General features: G+C 42.0%; 1 protein-coding gene across 1 annotated transcript in view; it reads left to right on the top strand.

Annotated features, from left to right (window-relative positions):
- Positions 1-23,616, top strand: part of CAMK4 (calcium/calmodulin dependent protein kinase IV) — a 191,962-nt gene extending 168,346 nt beyond the window's left edge. Inside the window, exons 8-11 of the mRNA XM_086629667.1 lie at positions 4,731-4,806; positions 8,694-8,820; positions 20,381-20,533; positions 23,452-23,616. Coding sequence (XP_086485793.1) covers positions 4,731-4,806; positions 8,694-8,820; positions 20,381-20,533; positions 23,452-23,616 — 521 coding nt within the window. The remainder of the gene's footprint in view (positions 1-4,730; positions 4,807-8,693; positions 8,821-20,380; positions 20,534-23,451) is intronic.
- Positions 23,617-23,721: the final 105 nt, after the last annotated feature.

Here is a 23,721-nt window from a genome sequence, read left to right as displayed (position 1 = left end):
ACCCAAAACATTTCAGCAAATACATGGTTTTAAATGCAGGCTTGACTCAAACCGTTCTGGTCCATGCTGGAGTGGGAGCTGTGTGGGAGAATTATGAATGCAATATCAAGGAGTGGGCAACTGGTGTAGATCTAGTTGTCTCTTTCAGCAGTAAAAAGGCTTTAGTGCTTTTAATAAATCCTCTTTTCTCCTAAACAAATCAAGAACAAAATCATAAGTTTGCTTCAGTTTTACCAAGAGAGTGAGAGTCGACATGAACTGCAGCTTACCAAAATGACTGATTTGCCTCTGCATTCACAATACTCCAACAAACATGAGTTTGTGGATGACTTCAGAGCAAGCGTCGAACACGTGAACTTAGCACTGTATTACACAAGCATGGTAATTTTAATTTCTTTAGTAATTTAGGAAATTATATACTTAAGATGTTGGTTTTATAATTTTCAGTTGGAGGCATTTAGGGACACTTTCTACTTGTTTAACTGTGGAAGATGTGCACAAAGTTTAGAAACCGTGTTTCACGACAGTTGTCCTGTTCTTACATGTTTCTGTTTTTTACCAAAATCACAGCTAGTTTATGCTTCTCAGTCTTTCAGCTTTTAATAATGTAAGGCATCTAACATGAATGCAAGAAAACCACGACTGATGCTTCAAATTAAAACAAATTTCTGTAGAATCACATTTAAGTAAAAATATGTTCCCTCATTGTCATATAGGAGAGTGAGGTTTTGATAAGCAAGTGAAAAACATAGTACTGGCAACAGTCTGTGAATAATTAATGTGGATTTTTTTCTTCTGTTTTGGGGAAAAAGTAAGTTGGGCAGAGAGCGCACTCTACAATTGCCTTACAGATAGCATCTGACAAACAATGCCATAGCTGTGCCATATGTCAGATACCAATAATCCAACGAGGATATAACTAAAACTAACCCCAAAAAAATCCACAATCTAAAAACAGAGTTCAAGCACATAACCTGCCACAGTAGGGAGAAAGCAAGCATATAACTGATCTTGAAAAAAATTATTTAAAAGATGCTACTGAGCCCCAGCAGCCGTTCCCTCGTGGGGCCGGAGCATTTCTCTCTGCCCGCGGGGCTGTGGTGGGAGCTCATCCGGCTGCAGGCAATGATGTGCCCAGCCTGGCTGTCTTCTGCACACAACAGACTTTTCTTCATCAGCACATCCTCAGGTTGGAGGGGATGGGACAGACCTGTAGGATGCTCCATCTTTGTGGAGAGCCTCCAGCCTGCCTGCCTGGTCGTCTGCAGAGCAGGGCAAGACCCCTGGTGGGTTCTGACTCAGTTTCCTGTGGTGATGTAGAGTCATGCAAGGCTGAGCAGCCAGCAACTGGACAGACCCTCATAGACTGCCTGGCAGCTTTCAGGAGGGCACCCCATTCATGCTGTTGGGCTCCTGGTACAGCACCCCTGTGCACAGCTTCACTGTCAGAGCAGGGACTGCAAGGTCCTGGACATGTCCGGAAGCTCATCTGGACTCCTGAAACCAGCAAATGAGCCAGAAAAGGATCCTCCAGTGTCAGAACATGTGAAAGAAGGAGGCCCTCTGGCAAAAGAGCTGCCTTTGCAGTCTGCTTGCCCTTCGTTGCAAGGCACAATTATGTCAGCAAACCAGCTAATGGCCAGGGAGGCTGGTGGTCTTGTTTAAACAGGGCAAGCCTGCTGGGCTTCCTATGGTGGATGCTCACCTTCAGCAGCCAATGTGATCTTGTGGAGAAACCTATTTCTGCTGTTCTTGCTGAACTCTAGATCCTGAATGGGCTCCTAAAAGAGGGTGCAAATTGCTAGCAGCGCGCTCGGTGGTAAACAGTTCAGGTAGTTTTGGCTGAGCCAAGGCACGTGGAAAGTAAAGACTTGGCATTTGCTTTTATACCTGTAGAAGCTAAGGAAAGAGAAAATTGAAAGAGGCCCTAAGATTACTCTGCCTCGTTGTAGCACAGCTGATAGTGCAACTCAGGTGATATATCCAGTACCTTGTATGACATTCTCTGCCAAACACACACAGAAGCCAAGTATGCTTTAGTGTAGCACTGAATTCCAGTCTGCTTAGTTTCATAAAACTGTACTCTGCATATTAGCTATTAATGTTTTGGTTGTCTTCTTTCGTGACAGTTATACTACAAATGCCATAAAACTGTAGTTAGTATTTAGCCCTTTTTATGCCTGTCTTTGTATACTATAAAAACAGGATAAGGCTTATTCCTGCAGAAGAGCCCTCAGAGTAGGGGTGACCTGATGGACATGGTTGAGGCTGAATATCTGTGCTGAGAAATGAAGAAAGGAGCTTTGTGCCTACAGACATAGACCTGCAATCCTTGCTTTACGACCAGAGTTAGCTGACCATGCAGAATTCCTGGTGCCTGGGAAATATTCAAGCATTACTTTCCAGAAGTGGAGGAAACCCAGGAGGAATACTGTTGAAATGCCAAATTAAACTATGAATAATCGATAGTCACAGGCTGCCAACTCCCACATCCTGCCCACCCAGCTACCAGCAGCTTCTCCAGAAAGGACACAGCAACAAAAACATATACTGGAGTCTGGATACTTTGGCATCAAGCCTTAACAATCTACAGTCCCTGGGATGTGCAAAGTGATGCAGAGGACTGAAGACATGAAGAACTTAACTGGCTGAGACATTGTGCTTTCAGTGAACTTAACAAGAAGGGCATGTGATTTCTGACAGTAGCACATAAAAATAACCCAATGCAGAGTTAAGTGGTTCGTGATCAGTCTGTTACAGCCAACACCTAAACTGACAGCAACGTATCAGTCAAATCCATTCACCAAAAGTAAATGTCTGGAAACATTAAAAAATCATATTTACAAGATGCGTAACTGTTAATCACAGTCCAGATAGCAAGACAGACCTGCATATACAAATCTTTGGTCTCCTTTTTGGCCATTTTACAATACTGAGGTGAAGGAGGAGAAAAGCAAAACAAGAGCAGAAAATGTCTTCTGCCCTTATCCTGAGCAAGAAGACATCTCAAGAAACATTGCATTCTCTAGAAGAGGAAGTCTACTGGCCATTAAACAGAAAAACTCTCCCGTTTACTTCAGAACCCCCCACATGGCATTAACAAACATGGAATGGAGACTGGTGGTTAATACCTCGTTTCTTGGTCTGTCTCCATACATCCGTTTCTCTGAGAATGCTTTGCCTGTAGGCTGTCCTGCTAGCTATGGGTTGATCTGAGTTGAAATCAGTTGGAATTTAGTGTCCTTCTCAAAAACAACCCCTCTGTGTTCATCAGTTTACCTAGCAGAGAATGAGGAGGCAGAGAAAGTCTGTGCTTGGACTGGCAAGCGTTTGCCCAGCTGCCAGCTGTACACATGATATGTAGAAAACTCGGTGATTAACATCCTTTGCCTTCTGTGTTAACGCTTTGTAAAAATGCTGGATGTGTTCTCCGCATGGTAAACCGTTCAGGTAAGTTGAAGAAGTCTGGGCCAGCTGCCTGGAGACCGTTAGGGAGTTGTGTATACTTGGATATAAAATCATGCTTGGGGGAGCCTTGCAGCACATTCCTTGGGAAAGCTGGCTGCCCCAACGAAGACCTCCCACAGGCTGGGAGCAAAGCAGGAGCATGCCGGCAGCCTGGCGCAGTCTGGATGGGCAATCAAAGCTTCAGGCTGAGCAGGAAGCTATCATACATTTTGGGAAGCCTCAGCCCTTCTTGGCCCAGCTGCTCATGGCTGCAAAAGTGTGATGTGGGAAGGGGAAGAGATGCGTAAGTGCTGCAGCATTGATGGACACAGGAGCAGCAAGTCCACTGTGCCCCAGAAATGTGGCAGCCATCCCACATGCATCGCAGAGCTGGTACATCTACTAACCCATACATCTACTGGGTATTAATACAGATACAATGGTTGCTGAGGAGAAGGGATACTGATACATGGAAGCGGGGCTCAGCAGTATCTTGATTTTTTTTTTTCCAAATTAGTTGGGTATTTTTGTCTGCGGCCAAAAGGTGAGGGAGGGAACGGTCTTGCCTCCCCCAGTATCAAACACTTCCACTTCCTGCTCTGGATATGTGGCGTTTTCATCCTGCCGCCTTTGGAGCTTTGCGCGAGGGCCGGAGGCACTTGAGGTAGGCACACCATAGTTTTGAGTGTGCAACCGTGCACATTTTTAGTTGCACACAGCAGCAACAGATACTGCCTGAGGGGTACAGTGGTCTGCTCAGCTTTCCTTGAGGTGTGTCTGTCAAGCTGCTTGGGCAGAGATGCTAACTCCTCTTTACCGTTGCAGAGCCGGAGTCCCCGGAGACTACCTGACCTTTCCACCTGCTCCACACTGTAGCAAAAGCAATTACCTGAAATGGTCTTGTCTTTCCTTACAATTAAAACAGAATGCCAAAAATAAAGCTCAGATAAAGTACCAAGTGAATAAGTAAAATGCTGAAGTAAAAGTAACTCCTCCTTTGTCACATTGCTGCTGTGGTGCTGCTGTAGCTTTCTGTGGTTCCTTTCACAAACCTAAAAAGCAATTCGAAACCAAAGTCTCTTTCATTTTACTCTGGCTGTGCTTGAACATGACTTCTGTTTCTTTATACTCAGTGAAGGGAATAATTTGCCTAATTGAGGGCTTAAAGGAGCAGTCCCTAACTTTTTTAAAGACATGAGTGTGGACGGAGTTTAAATTGGCTTTATGACTGCTATTTCTGCATTCAACTTTCATCTTATTGACAAGTGTTTTATCATCTGCAGCTCCAGAGATACTACGAGGATGTGCCTATGGCCCTGAAGTGGACATGTGGTCTCTGGGGATTATCACCTACATCCTGTAAGTGCAGACAGTGCCACGGAGCGGTTCAATTGTGAGCAGCTGCAGGTTTCTATGACATCATGAGCTGGGCTCTTGGAAAACACAAGATCCTGAACTTTAATTATGATATTCCTAATCTTATTAAAGTAAATCAAATCCTAGAGGAGCATGGCAGAACAGTCAGGTTATATATTTGATAAATATAGCACATCTTCCTGAACAGTAGCAAAGTCTCCAGAGAATTGTGCTATTAATGTGAATGAATAGCAGCGAAGCTGCTGAAAGCAAAAATACAAGCATAAGAGTGTCAGAAAGCATCATATGGTTTTTTTTCTCATTCACACAAACTGTGAGATATACTATGATCCTAAGTAGCTTCTCAGCTACAGATGAGGCAAGGAGAAGTTAAGGTGTAGTTAGTTTCACAGTGCCTGTGAATATTCCCAGATGCAGCTGCCCCATCTGTGTCAGCCACAGACACTGCTACAGCTCCAACTGCAGCATCAGTGTTGCTTTCTCACAGCATCTCAGCCAGGTGCTAGGGAACAGCCCTGGACTCTCTGTCTGCAAATCAGTCGGAAGGGTAAAATGATTTAACGCTGAAGAGTTCCACTTCTTACAAGATAACCAGAGGCAGTGTTGACAGAGGGCTGTGAGTGATGCTGCCCATACATTATATTAAACAGTTGAAGTTGTAACTCTATGCCAAAACTTTCAAACAGTTGTGACTGAAGGTAGGCACTTGTGTCCGTGTCTCTTAATATGGCTGGTCTTAATTCAATTGGTAAGCGTTGTAATTATTTTATTGTATCGATGTAATCTTTCAAAGGAAGATTATTGAGAAGGGAAAATTGTATCTGATGTATTGACACTTCTTTTAATGGGAGAATAAATAACTTCATTTATTCTCTTCGCAACATCAACGCTAAGCTGGCTTGTGTAGTTGTATACAATACTTGCAGGATGCAAGGATTCCTTTTAAGGGAAGAAAACAGGATTTTACACATATACATTAAAGATATGGAGGATTTTATACATCCAGACCATTTTCTTTCTCGTTCTAGGACTCATTAACTGTGTCCAGCAAATAAAGTGTGTAAAAATACAATTATTTTCTTTATGTCTTTTGCAAAGAAAGAGTTATATTTTCCAGAGTTTCTATTAAAAGTACTTGCAAGGATATACAAATACAGTGATGGAAGTATGAGAACACATCTTTTGTTCTGTACATAAGGTTCAAATAAGTCACAGCTCTCCTTTTGGGTGCCTGTAAATAACAGGCTGCAATATTCCTATTTGCCATTTTGTTATCTGCTCCTTTTAAAATGTGAATCTTTGTCTTAAGGCCCGATTCAAGTCTGTAAAAGATCACATCTCAGATACTGCCTGCCAGGTGATCATTTCTTGTCAGTTTTAGTGGTCTACGCATGACAGAGAGATATGAAATTTGCCAGCAGGGTTGTCCCTGAGATTGGAGAGGTTCCTTTTGTTGTCCCTTTACAAAGATAACTAGATTTAGCCATGGGCTTGCCTAGCTATTCAACAATTGAGGGATAGCTGTTGTAGTTGAAACTGAGAGCCTTCCTTAAGCAGAACTTGCTTTCAGGTGTAAGCAAGCTACAAGCCAGAATGTACAGCAAATTGCTGTTTGAATATATGGAGTGGCATTTGCTATATACATCCTTTCGGAACCTTCCACCTGTTCAGGAGATGCTGCCTAGCCACATTAAACCTCTGCACTGGTGTAAACACAAATATGTGAGCTCCTGCTCTGGGTGAGACACCACCAGTACAGATACTCCTCTGCTTCTTCCTCCTTCTGTTCCTCTTCTCCTCCCCTCTCAAAATCCAATTTGACCTGCAGGAACAAGACAGGCAAAAAGGATGCTAGTCAAATCCACTTGGTTGTCTCTTTCATTCAGCTTTAACAATATTCCACATTTAAAACTCTTCTATTGAGTGCAAAGCTTTGTAGATCAACATTTCTGATGGATTAGAAGCTGAGAACAGAAAGGTACATGTACAGTAACTTATTCATTAATCCTGCAGCCTAAAGGACAGTGTTGCATGTCTCAGTCTGGTAGTTCAGTAGAGGGAATACACTTATGTACAGTCAAAAAAATATGTCACTGTATCTGCCTCCAAAATAGAGTGGATGTAAGAGTGAACTACCATGCTATAGAAGGCATGCATAAAACTGTATCTTCTCACCCATACAAAGGGGAATTACCATGTGATTAACAGAAACCTTGACACATATTTTGACAGAACAATTATTCCTGAGGCAAATTATATTAAGACCCATTGATGATAACTGTCAGAATTCCAAGGAAGCCACATTTATAGATTTAATGGCAAAGAGGACCAGTCCTTTTGTATTTCTGCAGCAAGTTAGAAATGCTACTGCACATCTGAGATGCAGATTGTGGTCAATAAATACAGAGGCTTTGTCTGTATTCAAAATTGCATGGATTTAATTAAAGGTGTTTTTTTACTTACTTACTTAGAAGGGCACAAAACACTGTCTGGTAATTTCTAATTTATTTTGAAGTTGTTTACATTGATTTTTCTTTTATTTGGTAGGTAATTGATTTAAAATGAATAAGCATAATAAAAAGAAATTTCATAATAAAATGAAACAAAGAGCAGCCAGGGTCTTACCCTGGTTTCATTTATCTAATTTGAAATCACACCTCTAGTTTTATTCATCTCATTTGGCATGTAGTGAAAATTCTGTCTGCTGAAACGGAATTTTTTTTTAGGTGGAAGTGTATCCATAGAAATTGTTATTAAGACAACAATAGGTGATAGTCGTGAGTTACAACAGAAATGTTTTCAGGAGGAAATATAGAATGACTTAGAAGGCTTCCACCACAATCACAGCAAGCCTTAAGCATGGTGTCCCTGTATGTCATCGGTTACTTGGTATCCAGAAGCCAGTTTTGGCTGAACCAGTTCATGGCCCAACAACTCTGCTCAGCAAGGATACTCCGTGGGGGCAGGAGCCAACCTGAAGCAAGCTCAGAAATGGTGGTGGAGAGGCAGGCAAATGGGAGGGGAGCAGCAGAGGGACTGTGACTGGCTCCCACCTGCTGAAGAACATCATATTCAGTTTGGATCCTTGTATTTTAATCCATCTCTGCCAGACTTGGAAATTAGTATCACACCCAGAATGTGCTTACGGTGGAGGATTTTTCCTCTTCAGCAGTGTAAAGTGATGCCGCTGTTCCACCCACGGCTACACTGCGCTCCCAAAACCACATTTCTTCCTTGAATATCTGTCTCCTTTTTTGGACCGTAAGGACACTGGTTGGGTTTAAAAATATAAAACCAAGTTAAAACATAAGGTTAAATTCTCTAAATTTGTTGCTACCTTGTTCTTTATGGTCTGCTGTTGTTTTCCTCTTGTCATCTCATTGCTTGTTGCATTTTCTGGAGGCAGAGTAGTAGACAGACTTTCTGTTTGGCTCAGAACGCTTAACTAGTTGAATAGGAAATTCACTTTAAAACATGTGATTATGAGTGCAAGCATGATTAATGTGCAATGAGGCAAAAAAAAGGACATTATATAAATGGAAACGACTTCTATGAGTTTCCTTTTCCCGGGGCCAGCAGTGTAGATCTGTGTCGGGATCTGTATTATTCAATATATTCATAAATGCAGTCATTAGTGAGATTACAAAATTTCTTGGTAATATGTAGGTTACCTAAGTAAAGATGAAGGCTGATTATTAAAATCTGCCAAAGGTTTTTATGTTTTGTGGATGATAGGATGAAAGAATGTACGGTGATGAACATAATCAAAAAACAGTACACAAAGTAGGGAAAGATGATACCAGGAACTGTTTCTTACAGCCCAAGACTAATTAATCTTTAATACGTTTGTTTCTTTTATATCCTTGTAGACTTTGTGGCTTTGAACCATTTTATGATGAAAGGGGAGATCAGTACATGTTTAAGAGAATCCTGAACTGTGAATACGACTTCGTGTCCCCTTGGTGGGATGATGTGTCTCTGAATGCCAAGGATTTGGTAAGTAAAGCAAAAATGAGACTGGAGTGTCTTTGCTGATACATATTTGGCTAGTATCACTTCCACTGAGAAAGGGAGTCCATTTTGGGGTGAGGACAGAATAGCTGATTAATTAATTGTTCATGTGGCTCCTTGCTTTTTTCTTCTTACCTCTGGCAAATTATGGTGCTGTTAAATGTCCCCTGTTAGTCCAGTGCTGTGATGCACTCAAAACCGTGGAGATTCAGGTCCTTCTGTGAATTGAGCCTCAGACTTTTGGCAGCTGTCACAGTATTCGTGTATGCCTACCTTTTATGCTAGCTCTGAGCTCTTTCATCGTTCCTCTTTGCAGGGCAACTACCTTCAGGGGAACGTAGAAACAAGCCCTATATTTTTTGCAGTTTTCAATTCTGAACTTTGGAGGAAGAATATAAAAAGGAATGAAGTCCCTCCCACCCCACTTTTGCTGACAGCCTTTTTCTGTCCATTTAAGCTTTTTCTCTGTAGACGAGGAAAGACTCATTACTTTTAAATATGGTCTATTAGAAAAACGCAAGGGCTGGCGTGCTATCTGCATTGTATTCCTTTATTACTGGATAAAGTAAATTGGATCGAGGAGATGCTGATCTGCAAAGATAGGTATGCTTGAGTTTGATTTTTAGTCAACAATAACTTGCATGATTCAGTTACTTCATTAGCCTTGAAGACACAAATGCTCAGTACCATATTACTTGTACAAACTGTACCACAAAATGCTACATAATTAACGTTTGTCAAGTACTTCAGGATGCCTCAGATGGAAGGACTGAAGAAGCTCAAAGTACTTTTTTGTTGTTGTGTTAGATGTGAAGCCCAGATAAAATACTGTTTACTGTCTTGTGTCATCAAAACCCAGACAAACAGCAGCCTGCAGCAAAGCTACTCGATTATTGTTTACAGGGCGCTTTAGTCCATACTGGTCCCTACTACTTTGCTACAGTAAAGATCAGAGTTTCGAGTTGTAGATAAGTATGAAGCCCATGGCTCTCAAAAGCCATCTGTGGGCAATTCTGGGGTGTTTAGTTTAAGTGATTTGCTTGATTTTACCTTTTCTGTGGACGAACAGCAGGTATTCATCACAATGCCTATTCTCCTACACCCACTTCAGGGCACCATCTTTCTTTAACAGTTCTTTGTAGGGAAATTTCAGAGAGCAGTAAAGTGAGCCCTCCCTTGACACTTGGGCATGTAGCCAGTGGTGGAGCCCTGTGCCGTCAGTTGCACTCTGCTCCAAGAGAGTGTGCAGTCAGGAGAGTTGTGTAAGTGTGGCTCTGCTGAGTACCATCCATGTACCTCTTTACTCCATCTGAGGTGCGGAAACAGACTCCACAACTTGGAAAGTTGTAAAGTAGGTATGTTTATTGCAGCGCTGGGTGCACGGGGGATCGCTCCACCACAAACGTGCACACCCGCCGTAGCAGTTTTCCTGTATTTATACAGACACACTCATCACCCCCTCCCCGAAAAGGGCAGTCTCTCCCTGGAGATCATTTCCATAGCCCCCGCCTCAGGATCCGCCTCAGGCTCTTCCTTGACACGCCTCCTGGTGGTCGTGGGCAGGGGTCTTTGGGATGAAGGCCGTAGGTCTTCCTCGCTGTGTGTTTTTCACTTCTTCCCTAAATCTCTAAAATTCTTGTTTTGGCTGGGCCCGTAGAGCCAAACCGTTTCCCTGGCCTTGAGTGGACACCTGGCTGTCTCCTACTTGTTATTGCTTGAAGACAAATGTTAGTTCTCGTTAGTCCTTATCTCTCCTCTTTGTCTGTTTTTCTCCCTATGGGTCATGAGTTACAACCTTGCCATCATTTATTTTGTCTCTCTTACAGGCCTTCTTTTCGGGTAGTTAGTGTTTCAAAGCAGGGATTAGTATTTGATAACTTCTAGCAATTCACAGAGCTATTTCACAGAGCTCTGTATTTCCCAGAGTCTTATGCCTATTCTTATCCCTATCCATAGAAATAATAGCTAATATAGTCTTATGTAGTCTTATGCCTACTCCTATACCTATCCCCGTATCAGTCCCCCCTTTTCTATTAAATCAAGTAAATTCTTTTACTTGCCTAAGTTTCCCGATTGATATAACGCTTTGTGCATTGAAGAGACCCTTCGAAACACACACCAAATCCATACGTACAGCAGTGTTAGCAACAACATCAAGGCAGCTGTAGCTATTAACAGTATTATAACAGGATGTATTAGATGATTGAAAAATCCTGACCATCCAAAAGTGCTTCCCACCATTTATGTTCTCCATCCTTCTCTACTCTCTTTTTACAATTTTCTTTATCTTGTTTGCATCATAATGAACTGTCACCAGAGTTTTCTGTCCGCTCTTTCTAATTTGCCCAGTATTTGCTATAAACCAGGATGCTGTAGCAATTTCTTTATCAAAGTTAGATTTGTTCCTATAGGTGTGGGTATTAACTCATAGATCAATGTATAGTCTGATTTTAGAATATGATGGGATGTGACGGGAGCAGAATAGTGGAAGTCACATCCCGTGATTCGAGTGAAATTACAGATGCAGAAGTTTGAATGATTTTTAGTGCCTACTTCCGTTTCTTCTACAAATATGGAGCTACATTTTGTTCGTAGACATGCACAACCTTTCCCTGCATATATTATGATTGTCTTTGAGCCAACATCAGGGCGAATTTCAAAATGACACACCTTTTGATCAGTATCAAGACAGATATCTTGTGCTCATAGGGTATTACTTTCACTTAGAAATCCTTGTTCTCACACAATGCAGGATTTTAGAGCTTGTCATCTGTCTCTTACCCTTTGGGCCCATGTTCTATGTTCGAAAGGATAAAGCAGGGTTCTAAAGCTATAATGGGATGGATCACAGTTTTTAGAACATTACAAATGGTTAGTACAAAGGCTGTAACTGTGTGCGTGGTGGGGCTACAAGTAAAATTTACCATATTCCACCAGGATTGAAGCTCTCTTTCTTTACTTGTGGCACCATCCCAGACTACCTTTCGGATTTCAGTGGGAAATATCCCTTCTTCTCCTTCTCTTATAATAGAGGCGATACTATAGTATCTGATTACATTCATAGTTGGGCCTGAACACAACTCAGGGCTAGTGAGATATTGGCTTGTAGCCCGTCGATCACATCCACAATTATATTGTGGTCTCTTATGTTTGTATGTTCCCAATCTGGTAAGATTTGTGATGCTAACCACTGGTGAGCTCCTAAAGTCAGTAGCGAGGATTGTAAGGGCCATTGCAGTTTTGACAGATCTCTAGTGACAGCGGCCAGCTTGTTCATTATTACTTCTGAGTCTATGGTACTCAGAACTCCCAACCCTGTTCCTAATAGCCCCGTCAGGTCTCTTGGTTTTTGTCTTTGAGAAATACCTTTCCTCTTTCTTAGCCAAGTAGCCCATCCTTCATAAAAGGTTTGTAAGAAAGGAGAACACAATGGTTGGATTTCTGATACATTAATCTGCATTGATAACTCAACCCTTTTGAGAGACTATTCTGGGTTGAATAACACTTACTGCTGTCCTGTGTTTCTTATTACACATGGACCAATTTCATAAATTTTGGGTTCTAGCTTAGGTACTGGCATAGGTCGTGTGGTAGACTTATCTCTTTATGATGTGTAACTATCGCAGCGGGCATTGTTGTAACTGGCCCAGCGTTTATTTTAAATTTAAATGAAAGTCCAATAGCACTATTGGCTCAGAGACAAGCCACTTCAGTGGTTTTGCACTAGTGTGAAATTATGCCAACAATCTAATTCTTTAGAAGCACATTATTTGTGGGAGTAATTGAGATAGTAATTTTAGTAATTTGGGATGCCTTTTTATGGGTGGGGCAATTAATATTTTGGCATCCTACTTTGATTTTTTTTTTTTTTTTTCTACATTTCCCTGAAGTTGGTGAATTCCCTTTGTATCCTTACTCCATTCTTGTTTTAAATATTCTTGATTTCCATACATAACCACAGTAGATAGATTTAAACCTTCTCGAGCAGAGTATTTCTCCATGGATCCAATATACTTATCAAGGCCACTCAGTATCATTCTGGCTATAAGTGCTTTCCCACCCCTGAATTATAATTATGACTGTGAGAAAAGTAATTTCCCTGGTTGGACTTGCGTGACCTTCCATGGAGATCTATGGACTTTTTACTCTGGTGTGATGAATCCAGGCATTCTGCTCCTTGATCTTGATTGCTGTGTAGGAGGTGAGGAGTACTTGGAATGGTCCTTCCCATTGTGGTTCCAAAGTTCTTCCTGCAAGAGACTTGACATATACAAAATCCCCAGGTTGTATATTATGTACAGGTCCATCTAGACCTCTGCTCCGAGTTCCAAATGCATGTTTTTCAATTTCTCTGAGTTGTTTGCTTAATGCCACCATATAGGAAGTCATAATTTCTTCACCAATTTGTGAAGACACGCCCTTTTGTACTCCATAAGGCCGCCCATAGATTGGGGCCAAGCCAAATTAGTTTCCTGTCCCAATTTAACAATTTGTTGTTTAATCAAATGATTCATTTTCTCTACTTGGCCACTCAATTGTGGCCAATATGGAGTATGTAATTGCCAATCTATTCCTAGATGGTGACTAATTTGTTGCACTACCTCAGAGATGAAGTGTGGTTCCTCTGTCTGAGGATATTACTGCTGGGACTCCAAACCTGGGTATTATTTCTTGGAGTAATGCTTTGGTTATTTATCGAGCTTTAGCTGTTCTACATGGAAAGGTTTCTGGCCAGCCTGAAAAGGTATCAGTTAGTACAAGCAAATATTGATACCCCCCTTTTCTAGGAAGTTCCGAGAAATCAATTTGCCAATGTTGTCCTGGAGCATTCCCTTTCCCAATTTGGCCTATTTCTGGCTGTGCAATGGTCTTTGGACTAGTCTGGAGGCAGAGAACACATTGCTGAGTTACTTGTCTGACAGCGGTATACAGATTTTGAGCCACTATACTTTTGATAAGATATTTGTATAATGCTTCCACCCCACAATGGCCTTTCTTGTGTTCTTCTCGGGCTAATGGCCAAACCATATAAGAAGGAACTGTAAGTTTTTGTGTGGTGTCATGGCCCACCCATCCTCATTATATGATCCTTCTAGATCTGTAATGAGTTTACGGTCATCTTTTGTATATTCTGGCTTACCTTCTAAAGATATACATCCATTGGGGATTAGTGCCCCTTCTACCTGTATCTCTTTTCTAGCAGCCTGTTTTGCCTCTCTATCCACCAGTTCATTCCCTCTTTCCAATTCTGTGCTCACCTTCTGGTGTGCCGATGTGCATAATTGCCACTTTTTCAGGAAGTTGTACTGCATTAAAAATTTTAAAGTCTCTCTGCATGCTTGATAGCTTTTCCTTCAGCTCTTTCTAGAGCTCGAGTCAGGGTTATGATTTCAGCTTTCTGTGCCAAGGTGTCAGTTGGTAATGGTCCTGATTCTATTACCTTTTCAGAAGTGGTGACGGCGTATCCCAAATGTCGCATTCCACTCATAACTGCTTCCGTCTGTGAACCAGTGTTCTACCCCCTTCATGGGGCATCTTTGAAGTCAGCGCGGCTGGAGTGTGTTGCCTCAATTGTTTCGAGAAAGTCACGATTCACTCGTTCTCCAGTGTTCCCACTGAGAAATCAAGCTGGGTTAACAATGTTAGTAGTTATAATTTCAACATCATCCTGTTCGGCCATGATACCTCAGGAACCTCTGCGGGAGAGCCAATGTCCCCCTTTTGCTTCAAGGACCGTGGACACTGTGTGGGACACGAAAACAGTCATTTTCTGGCCTAAGGTAAACTTCCGGGCCTCTTGAATATTCAGGATGACTGCTGCCACTGGCCTCAGGCAACTGGGCCATCCTTTTGCGGCAACATCCAGTTGTTTGGAAAAGTACGCCACAGCTCGTCTGCATGGTCCCAGGTCCCATGCCAGTATCCCTAATGCTATTCTCTGAGAAAAATGGTTTACTCACATCAGGAAGTCCCAATGCTGGCGCTGACACCAGGGCCTTTTTCAGCTGGTGGAATGCTCCGTATCCCATTGGAGGTATTTTTGGCTGGATGTTACTAAAGAATACTACGGTTTAACAAGCAAGCCATAGTTGTATATCCAGAGCCGACACCACCCCATCATTCCTAAGAAAGTTCGTAGCTCTTTCACAGTCTGTGGTTGGGGGGTCTGGCATATGGCTTCTTTCCGGGCTTGACCCAGGAAACGCTGACCAGCACTGATTTCATACCCAAGATATGTAACTTGTTGCAATGTTGTTTGTGCCTTTCTCTGAGAAACCCGGTACCCCTGGAGCCCAAGAAAATTTAGTAAACTTACAGTCCAGATGACACAGGATTCTCTGGTCTTGGTCGCGGTAAGGAGGTCGTCTACATATTGTAATACTTTTCTTTCTTCTTGTGGTGGTTCCTGTGACTCTAGGTCTTTTGCTGGCTGGTTTCTGAAAATCGTAGGGCTGTTCTTAAAACCTTGTGGCAACACCGTCCAGGTGAGCTGGGTCTTTCGACCACTCTTGGGATTTTCCCATTCAAAAGTAAAGATTTTCTGACTGGCTTCATGGAGAGGGAGGCAAAAGAAGGCATCTTTTAAATCTAAAACTGTAAACCAAGTCAAATCAGGAGTCAGAGTGGTTAACAGGGTATATGGATTAGCAACCACAGTGTATTGATCCTCTGCTATTTTGTTTCTATGACTGGACGAATCGCTTCCCTATTTTCTTTTTTAGTGGGTATTGTTTAATTCTTACCGCTCTGTGTTCGCTTTTCAAATTTATTACCACTGGCTGGACATTTGTGGCACATCCTGGTACATCAGTTGCCCAAACTCCTGGATACACCCGGTCAGTGATTTCCATGTCGATTTTTCCTTCTGTGGGAATATTAACTAAAAGCAAGCACATTATTTGTACATACTGATGATCATTTACCTCCAGAGTAATTTCACCTTTCTTGAATTTTATCGTGGCTCCCAATTGTTCTAATAGATCTCTTCCCAAAAGGGCTTTTGGGGAGTTTGGCATATACAAGAATTTATGAATGCCCACTTGCTTACCCAGTTTATATTTTAAAAATTCAAAAAGTAAGCCTTTTCACTCTGGCCAGTTGCTCCTTTTACTACAATGTAATAATTTCCTAAAGGCATTAAGGCTTGATTTAAAACGGAGTATGTTGCCACCGTATCTAGTAAAAATTCTATTTCCTTTTGTTCCTCCCCTAGCCTCATAGTGATCTTTTGCAAGATCCTCGGCAGTTTTTCTGACTAATTGTTTCTTTGTCTCAGTTAACATTCTAGCAATAATTGCATATCATTCCAATCAGGGTTGCGCTGCTTTATTATGAATCTAAGATTTTGGGTGGTGCTTACTGTATCGCTGCGATATTCCTGAGCAGCTGTCTTCCATTCCCTTAAATCATTATAGGAAAATGGTACCTTAATTCTTATTGTCCCACTATCCGGTCCTACTACTTCCCGGAGGGGTGCCTGCAGAATTGTTGCTGTTGGCTGCTCTGCTGCCACCGGCTGTTTTTTCTTAGTGCGGGAGGATATCGGGCTGTCTGGAGGAGTAGGGGTCTCGTTTGAGTCCTCATTTTGCTCCTGAGACTGAGGGGGAGGCTTGAAAATATCAGTTAGATCTTGTTCTGTGCCCTGGCGGGTCACCTTAGTACACCTTTGTCCAATGCTGCAGGCTGAGCAGCAGCTTTTTAATTTATTTTTGTTCTCCCTCTTGTTTTCTTTTTCTAATGCGAGGACTATAGGATCTCGTGGAGGCATTAGTCTGCAAACTCTCTGTCATTCAGGGTTATTTAGGAGAACAAAGAGCATATCTGCGCATTTAACTTTATCCCATTTTTCTTCCCTTCTTAGGAACAACACATTAATTGTAAAAGCGTGTCATAGTTTAGTGTTCCACCCTCACTGGGCCATTTAGCTTCATTTTCTAGCTTATAAAGCAGCCACCATTGGTTACAATATTTGATTAGTTTCTTCGTGTTCTCCATGCCTCCTTGTCCCACTATATCTTTCCAGTGTGTTAATATACATCCCAAAGGGGATTTTTCATAAGGTTTACTTTTTCCTCCCCCCATTTCACTTACTTTCCCTTTACTCCATTCCTCCCTTTTAACTGCACCTTAATATTCTGTCTGATGCTCGTGTGAATAATAATACAATTTTTAGTTTGTCACTTGCTTTGTCCGTCTCCAGCTGTTTCCCTCATGGGAGAACTGAACCGTGGATTCAGACTCTGCACTCGCTTTGTGCACAATTACACGTCTCACCCACTCACACGTACGCTTTTACGGTATCACACGCTTCACTCGTCTCCGGTCGCTCTCCTCACGGAGAACACGGGACCATGGATCAGAACGGCACACTTGCTCCGCAGCCAGGCTGCGTCTCACTCGCTTAAACACTCACTCAGTGATTAATCACACAATCACACATTGCAGGGCTGGCCCAGCAAACTTATACAAACATTAAAAGGCCTTATTACATGCGCTGATGTTAGACGATATAAACTTTGAATGGTATAAACTTTACGAAATACACGGTACCAGATTTTGCAATAGATAACAGTATATAGAGATTTCAAATCGTCCCCATTGCTTTCTGACACCTCTCACCCTTTTCAGGGTATAGGGCCAGGTGCGGCTGGAACGAAATGTCTTCTCTTGTTACTTACACAAAACACAGAACGACAGGAACAAAAGAACGTATAACAGAGCAGATAACAGACAATTACCGATCCAGCTATTACCCCTTCTGCAGCTGCTAATATTCCATAAGCCATATGACTGTGAGGTTGCGCTACTTACCCACCCCTCTGTGTCAGACTCAGTGTTCAGGCGCCCCAGTGAAATGCCAAAACGGCGCCTCGCCCTTCAGGGAAGTAGCGAAAGCCTCTGAGTTTGCTCGATCTGCTCGCAAGATCGCTAGCGGCCTGCCAGTCCCTGGTTCTTGCTGGCCCAGTCTCCGGATCTGGATTCCAGCTCACCAGTCCCTGGTCTCAGTCTCTGGTTCTTGCTGGCACAGATTCCAGCTCACCAGTCTCTGTTTTCAGTCTCTGGATCTTGCTGGCACAGATTCCAGCTCACCAGTCTCTGATCCTCTAAGGCAGCAAACTCCCCAGGGCCCTCCTTACCGCAGGGCACCCTGCCCTGCCCGGGGACAACACTGCACGCCGGACGTCTCCGCGCGATTTACCAGCAGCCCCATACGCCGGACGTCTCCGGCCATTCTTACCCAAACATACCGTTTGTCCGCGGCTCAGGAAGTCCTTGTCTGCCTCTGGGTAATCGGCTGAGGAGAGGAGGCTCCTCCGAGGAAAGTTCTCGGGGCGCGCCTAGGGGCGTCCGCTCCGCAGTCGGTTCCACAGTCGAGCAGAGAGTCTCCTGCCTGGCTCGCCAAAACTGAGGTGCGGAAACAGACTCCACAACTTGGAAAGTTGTAAAGTAGGTATGTTTATTGCAGCGCTGGGTGCACGGGGGATCGCTCCACCACAAACGTGCACACCCGCCGTAGCAGTTTTCCTGTATTTATACAGACACACTCATCACCCCCTCCCCGAAAAGGGCAGTCTCTCCCTGGAGATCATTTCCATAGCCCCCGCCTCAGGATCCGCCTCAGGCTCTTCCTTGACACGCCTCCTGGTGGTCGTGGGCAGGGGTCTTTGGGATGAAGGCCGTAGGTCTTCCTCGCTGTGTGTTTTTCACTTCTTCCCTAAATCTCTAAAATTCTTGTTTTGGCTGGGCCCGTAGAGCCAAACCGTTTCCCTGGCCTTGAGTGGACACCTGGCTGTCTCCTACTTGTTATTGCTTGAAGACAAATGTTAGTTCTCGTTAGTCCTTATCTCTCCTCTTTGTCTGTTTTTCTCCCTATGGGTCATGAGTTACAACCTTGCCATCATTTATTTTGTCTCTCTTACAGGCCTTCTTTTCGGGTAGTTAGTGTTTCAAAGCAGGGATTAGTATTTGATAACTTCTAGCAATTCACAGAGCTATTTCACAGAGCTCTGTATTTCCCAGAGTCTTATGCCTATTCTTATCCCTATCCATAGAAATAATAGCTAATATAGTCTTATGTAGTCTTATGCCTACTCCTATACCTATCCCCGTATCACATCCTCACCCTTCTTTTTTTTTAAAACGCCACTTGTCCAGACATACAGCAAAACCCACGAAATGCAGCTTGACTGGACACGCTTTGTACCCAGCAGGTTGTGCCACCTCCACTCCCGGGGGTATGTCTGCAGTGCTTTGTTCCCAAGATGTCCTACTGTTGTGTTTGGAGAGGTGCAGCTTCCCTGGTCTCAAGAACAGAAAGAATGGCTTTAACAGCATTAGTTGCAGAGTAGCCCGGGAGAGAAATGCTTGTACAGGGCTTTTTAGTTCACATGTACATGAGGTTTTATGGTGAATGAAAGAAACATTTCGTTTGTGGTGTACCTGGTGTTACAATGAAATTAAAATAGTTAAAAATTTTCTTAATAATCAGTGCTGTTAAATCGACCTCTGTAAAGCCCCATCCTTGAGAACAAGTTAATGATTTACCCAGAACAGTAAAGTGAATAGCAGACCACCTGGCAACGTGGTTTGTACTAAACAATGTGATTTGTTTGATACACAAAGTTTCCCTGGGTGATAAATACCAAGTGTGTTCAGCAAACCAGGAAGAACAGCCTGAAACTGCCAAAGGCAAAGTAGTGAGTAGGGAAAAAGTAATTCTGGCAGGGGAAGATCGTGACCACTGACTCATTGACAACGTACCCAAATGATACCACCTACTCAAAAGGGAACAATAGAAGCAAGAAATTGAGCGTGCATTCTAATTTGCATCCTAGAGAAAGAAATTCTAACCAATCATTTGACAGAATAACAATGCATATGTATTAGAATAATAAATATGTTAATATCTTGTGTATAAATAATTGTAACTCTGGAACTTCAGTGTGCTGTCTTGGGACAGGCACCCATGTATATGTATATATGTAATAAAAGGAAATACCTCCACTATGTGTGTGGATTGGCTTATTGCACACTGGGTGAACGAACTCCAGGTTTTGGGACAACACTGGCAGTGACTGCATGGGACAAGTCTGCGTGAGTTGCATACACTAGAATTTAAAATTTCTAATCCAGTTTAAACCCTGTCCAAATCCAAAAGTGGGGATACTGCTAAGAGAACTGCATGCCTGGGGTGTTTTGAGAATCTCGTAGGGTTTATGTGACAATTCAGAAATACAACAGCCTGTGGTGAATATAGGCCAGCTGCATTTGTACATATTCTTACAGGTGTTGGTAAACAGATGATTCTTTTTCTCCTCTCTTCCCTCTTAGTGTCTGTCTTATTCAGATAGTCTTTATGGAGGACTAAGAAATACCAGAAACGAAATACATGCAAAGACCTGAATGCAAATTCTTTTTGGTTTCTTAGAATGTGTTTCACTGAGATGCTTCCAAAACCCAGACTAAAGCCTCAAAATACAAAGCTTGGTAAATGTAAATGAAGAACAAGGTTAACAGTCTTCTGTTTTTCTTCCTTGTCATGCAGGTTAAAAAGTTGATTGTTTTAGATCCCAAGAAACGCCTCACCACTCTACAGGCTTTGCAGCACCCATGGGTCACAGGGAAGGCAGCAAACTTTGCACATATGGACAATGCACAAAAGAAACTTCAAGAATTCAATGCACGGCGTAAACTTAAGGCAAGTCTCTAGACATAGTCTCTGTTTTGGCTGTGAAAGTATGCAATTAAACTAGTAGCCTTACAGAAACATTGCACACAACATTCCATAGTGATATGGAAGCTTGTTATTTAACATGATGAAGAAGATGAAAAAGTTGAAGCTGATTTATTCAATGTGTGCAGCCAAACAAAAATGTTGAGGTTGATTGAAAACTCTATCTACACAGACAGAACTGCCAAGAATGTACACAGCTTTCGCAAATTCCTTTCCTTCCCTCCTTCTTTCTCTCTTTCTTTCTTCCCTCCTTGCTTCTTCCCTCCCTCCTTCACTCCCTCCCTTCCTTCCTCCCTCCCTTCCTCTCTTCCTTCCTTCCCTCCTTCCTTCCTTCCTTGCTTCTGTCTGTTTCTCTGTCCTGTGCTGCTTGCTCATCCATAGAGTAATGACCAGAAAGAACAAAATTCTGAATAGCTTCTTCATGAACATCTGGAAAATCTGGAAGACATTTCATCTGCTATAGCATATTTTGATCTGTAAGCCACCCTTAGTTTCTTTATCTATCAATAGGAGGAGCTATCAATATATCTATCAATAGCAGGAGCTTAAACCATCCTTCTGTATGATCTAGAGTTGGCGTTTCAGATGTGTAGGTCCATAAAATGTGTGGGTTGAAATTAATAGGCCTGAAACATGCATTTCTAAGTATATCTGAGAGCAAAGCTGCAATAGCATTCTTTATCTGGAAATTAAGCGCTGTAAGGCAGGAGTGCAGGTGAGAGCTGTGCTGAAAATAACATCAGCTTTTGAGTCACTAGTATGTTTCTTTACTGTGTAGTCTACATACCCAAAATGGGAAGAATTAGGGAAACATTTTAGGTGCAAACAGCAGGCAGCTGAGCATCTAACTGACATAACATCAGGAAACTTTCTTTGCCCCCAATCCCTTCTTCAGTTGTTAAAGATTTGTGTCTGCTTAGGAGAGACTTTGAGGGATACTTCAGCACAAAAATTATTACCAACAGCTACAGTGAAGCTGCCCTTGTAGCCCTGGGGAATACAAGTAAAAAGCAACTTGTCTGAGAGCTTTACAACCCCCATGCAAAACCAAATTCGCAAACAACGGCCTTTAACTTTGTTTTTGCTCATTTTTTTTTTCAGTATTATTAGGGAACTGTGACAGAGAATCTCTACAGGGCAAAGAAAAAAGTCTTGTTATTTACAAAGGTCTCAAACATTGTAGATACAATTCACAGTGGCAATTCGCTTTGCCCATGTAGAACTGACTAAACATGTCTGTTAACATTGTTCTCTTCAGAAAGATTTCTGTAGCCTTACAGCAGGATTGCTCTGTGTTCACTGAAGATGCCATGCAATGTTGTTATATCAAAATTATTTCAGAGCACGAGCAGAGTCATAGATTTCATTATTTCTTAGTGAACTGTTACATTCCCTGCCCAGGAAGTCAGAAAGAACCATGTGCCCTCTTTGCATATTTTGATTTTGATTCTCTTTATGTTTTTACACTTTTGATCACCAATAAGATTTTTTTGAAGTCCAGTTTATTTAGATCCCTAAATCTAAACCCTAAATTAAATGACCCAATCTCTAATTATTGAGAGAATAACTAGTTAATAGTTTTACACATATATATGCATAAATTGAACCATAAATTTTTAGACAAAGAATTCCTGTCCAAAAGATAAGAACAAAGCAGAAAAACAGGTAATGAATACATGTTTTCATTGTTGTTTTGTTACCAAGAATAATATAAAATCATTGTCTTTTTCCCAATGTACAAGTCCAGCAGCAGGCTTTCTTTACATAAAGACATATTTTTATAGAATAACTCTAAAACTGTCAGTCATTATTTGTTTTTTCATATATTTTGTTGAGTTTGTTTCATAAGCATCCGCATGGCTAGTGAGAGTAAATTGCGTTGAAAGTATCATTATACATTATAATATTATTGAATGGCCTGTTCTGTTTGTACTCTGTTGTCCAAAGTCCTCTCACCACTGATGTGGATGTCTGTGATTTTTTCTTTAAGAGTTCTAGACTTTCACATTCAAAATTATTGCCACTTTTATTGGCTCATGCCTTGTACTTTGACTTCATATTCTATATTAGCTGGTTCTTCTTTCTTGCCAATGTTTATATAGTCTTTTTTCATTACCATCTTCTTTTTCTTTTCTTCTTTTTTTTTTTTTTATGGATGACTCTCCATACCATCCGCAAAACTTGCTGTACTCCTCATCTCTTTCTGCAGATCCTCTTCTGTGACACCTAAGCAAAAAGCTAGCCAATTAAAAAATAACTAGAGTTGTCATACACAGACTTTAGTGTTTATTTTCCTTACCTCTGTATATTTGGTTTTTTCAGGCAACAAAATTCTTCAAGGGAAGGGCTAGGATAACTGTCTTAATGTGTGCCTTTGTTTTGTGACGTTTTACACGATATGAGAGCCTATACTCAACATGTATTTGTATATATACGTAGGAAGTTGCCCATATGCTCTGTACCACTGCGTTTGGCCTATGCAATAGTGCAATAGTGATTGATAAATATTGTTTTCCTCTGTCAACTTGTTGTGGAATGATCAGTGATAATACTGTTATTACTGTGACACAACTCAATTTTCTTTTTGCCATCTAACTTCAACACAGGCAATCTGAAGTAGTTTGTAAAAAAAAAATGCAGCATATGCAGCTGAAAAAAAAAGAGCTGTTCATGTTGGCCAACTTGTAACCTCGTGGAAGCAGCAATTTTAAACATCAGTCTGGTATTTCAGGTGACCTTCTAAATCTGTCCAAGCCCAGGCAGGTATCTGAATGTGCCATTACTATAAACGCGGTTACATTCCCTAATGGGACGATGTTAAGGCTGCAGTGCTGACAGATTATGTCCTTTAAGGAGTGTTTGCTGGATCCTCTCTTTCTCAGGCTGCAGTAAAAGCTGTGGTGGCATCAACTCGCCTCGGCAGCGCCAGCGGTCACAGCGCGCACGACAGCAACAAGCCCAGCCATAACCCGTCTCCCGTCCATGACAGTAAACCCGAAGAGAAACCCACTCAGGAAGCAGAAGCAGCTCCAGAAGAAATGTCTTAGGTCAATGTGCTTCCGTGTTTCAGCTGAGATATGTCATTTCATAAACCAGCTAACTTGTCATTCTGCAAGAGAGATTCGTAAGCTTGGCCTCTCTGGTTCTGCTTT

Source organism: Tauraco erythrolophus, chromosome Z (genome assembly GCF_009769465.1).
Source record: "Tauraco erythrolophus isolate bTauEry1 chromosome Z, bTauEry1.pri, whole genome shotgun sequence".
NCBI lineage: Eukaryota > Metazoa > Chordata > Aves > Musophagiformes > Musophagidae > Tauraco > Tauraco erythrolophus.
The sequence above is the reverse complement of the archived record's forward strand: the minus strand, read 5'-3'. Positions and strand labels throughout refer to the sequence as shown.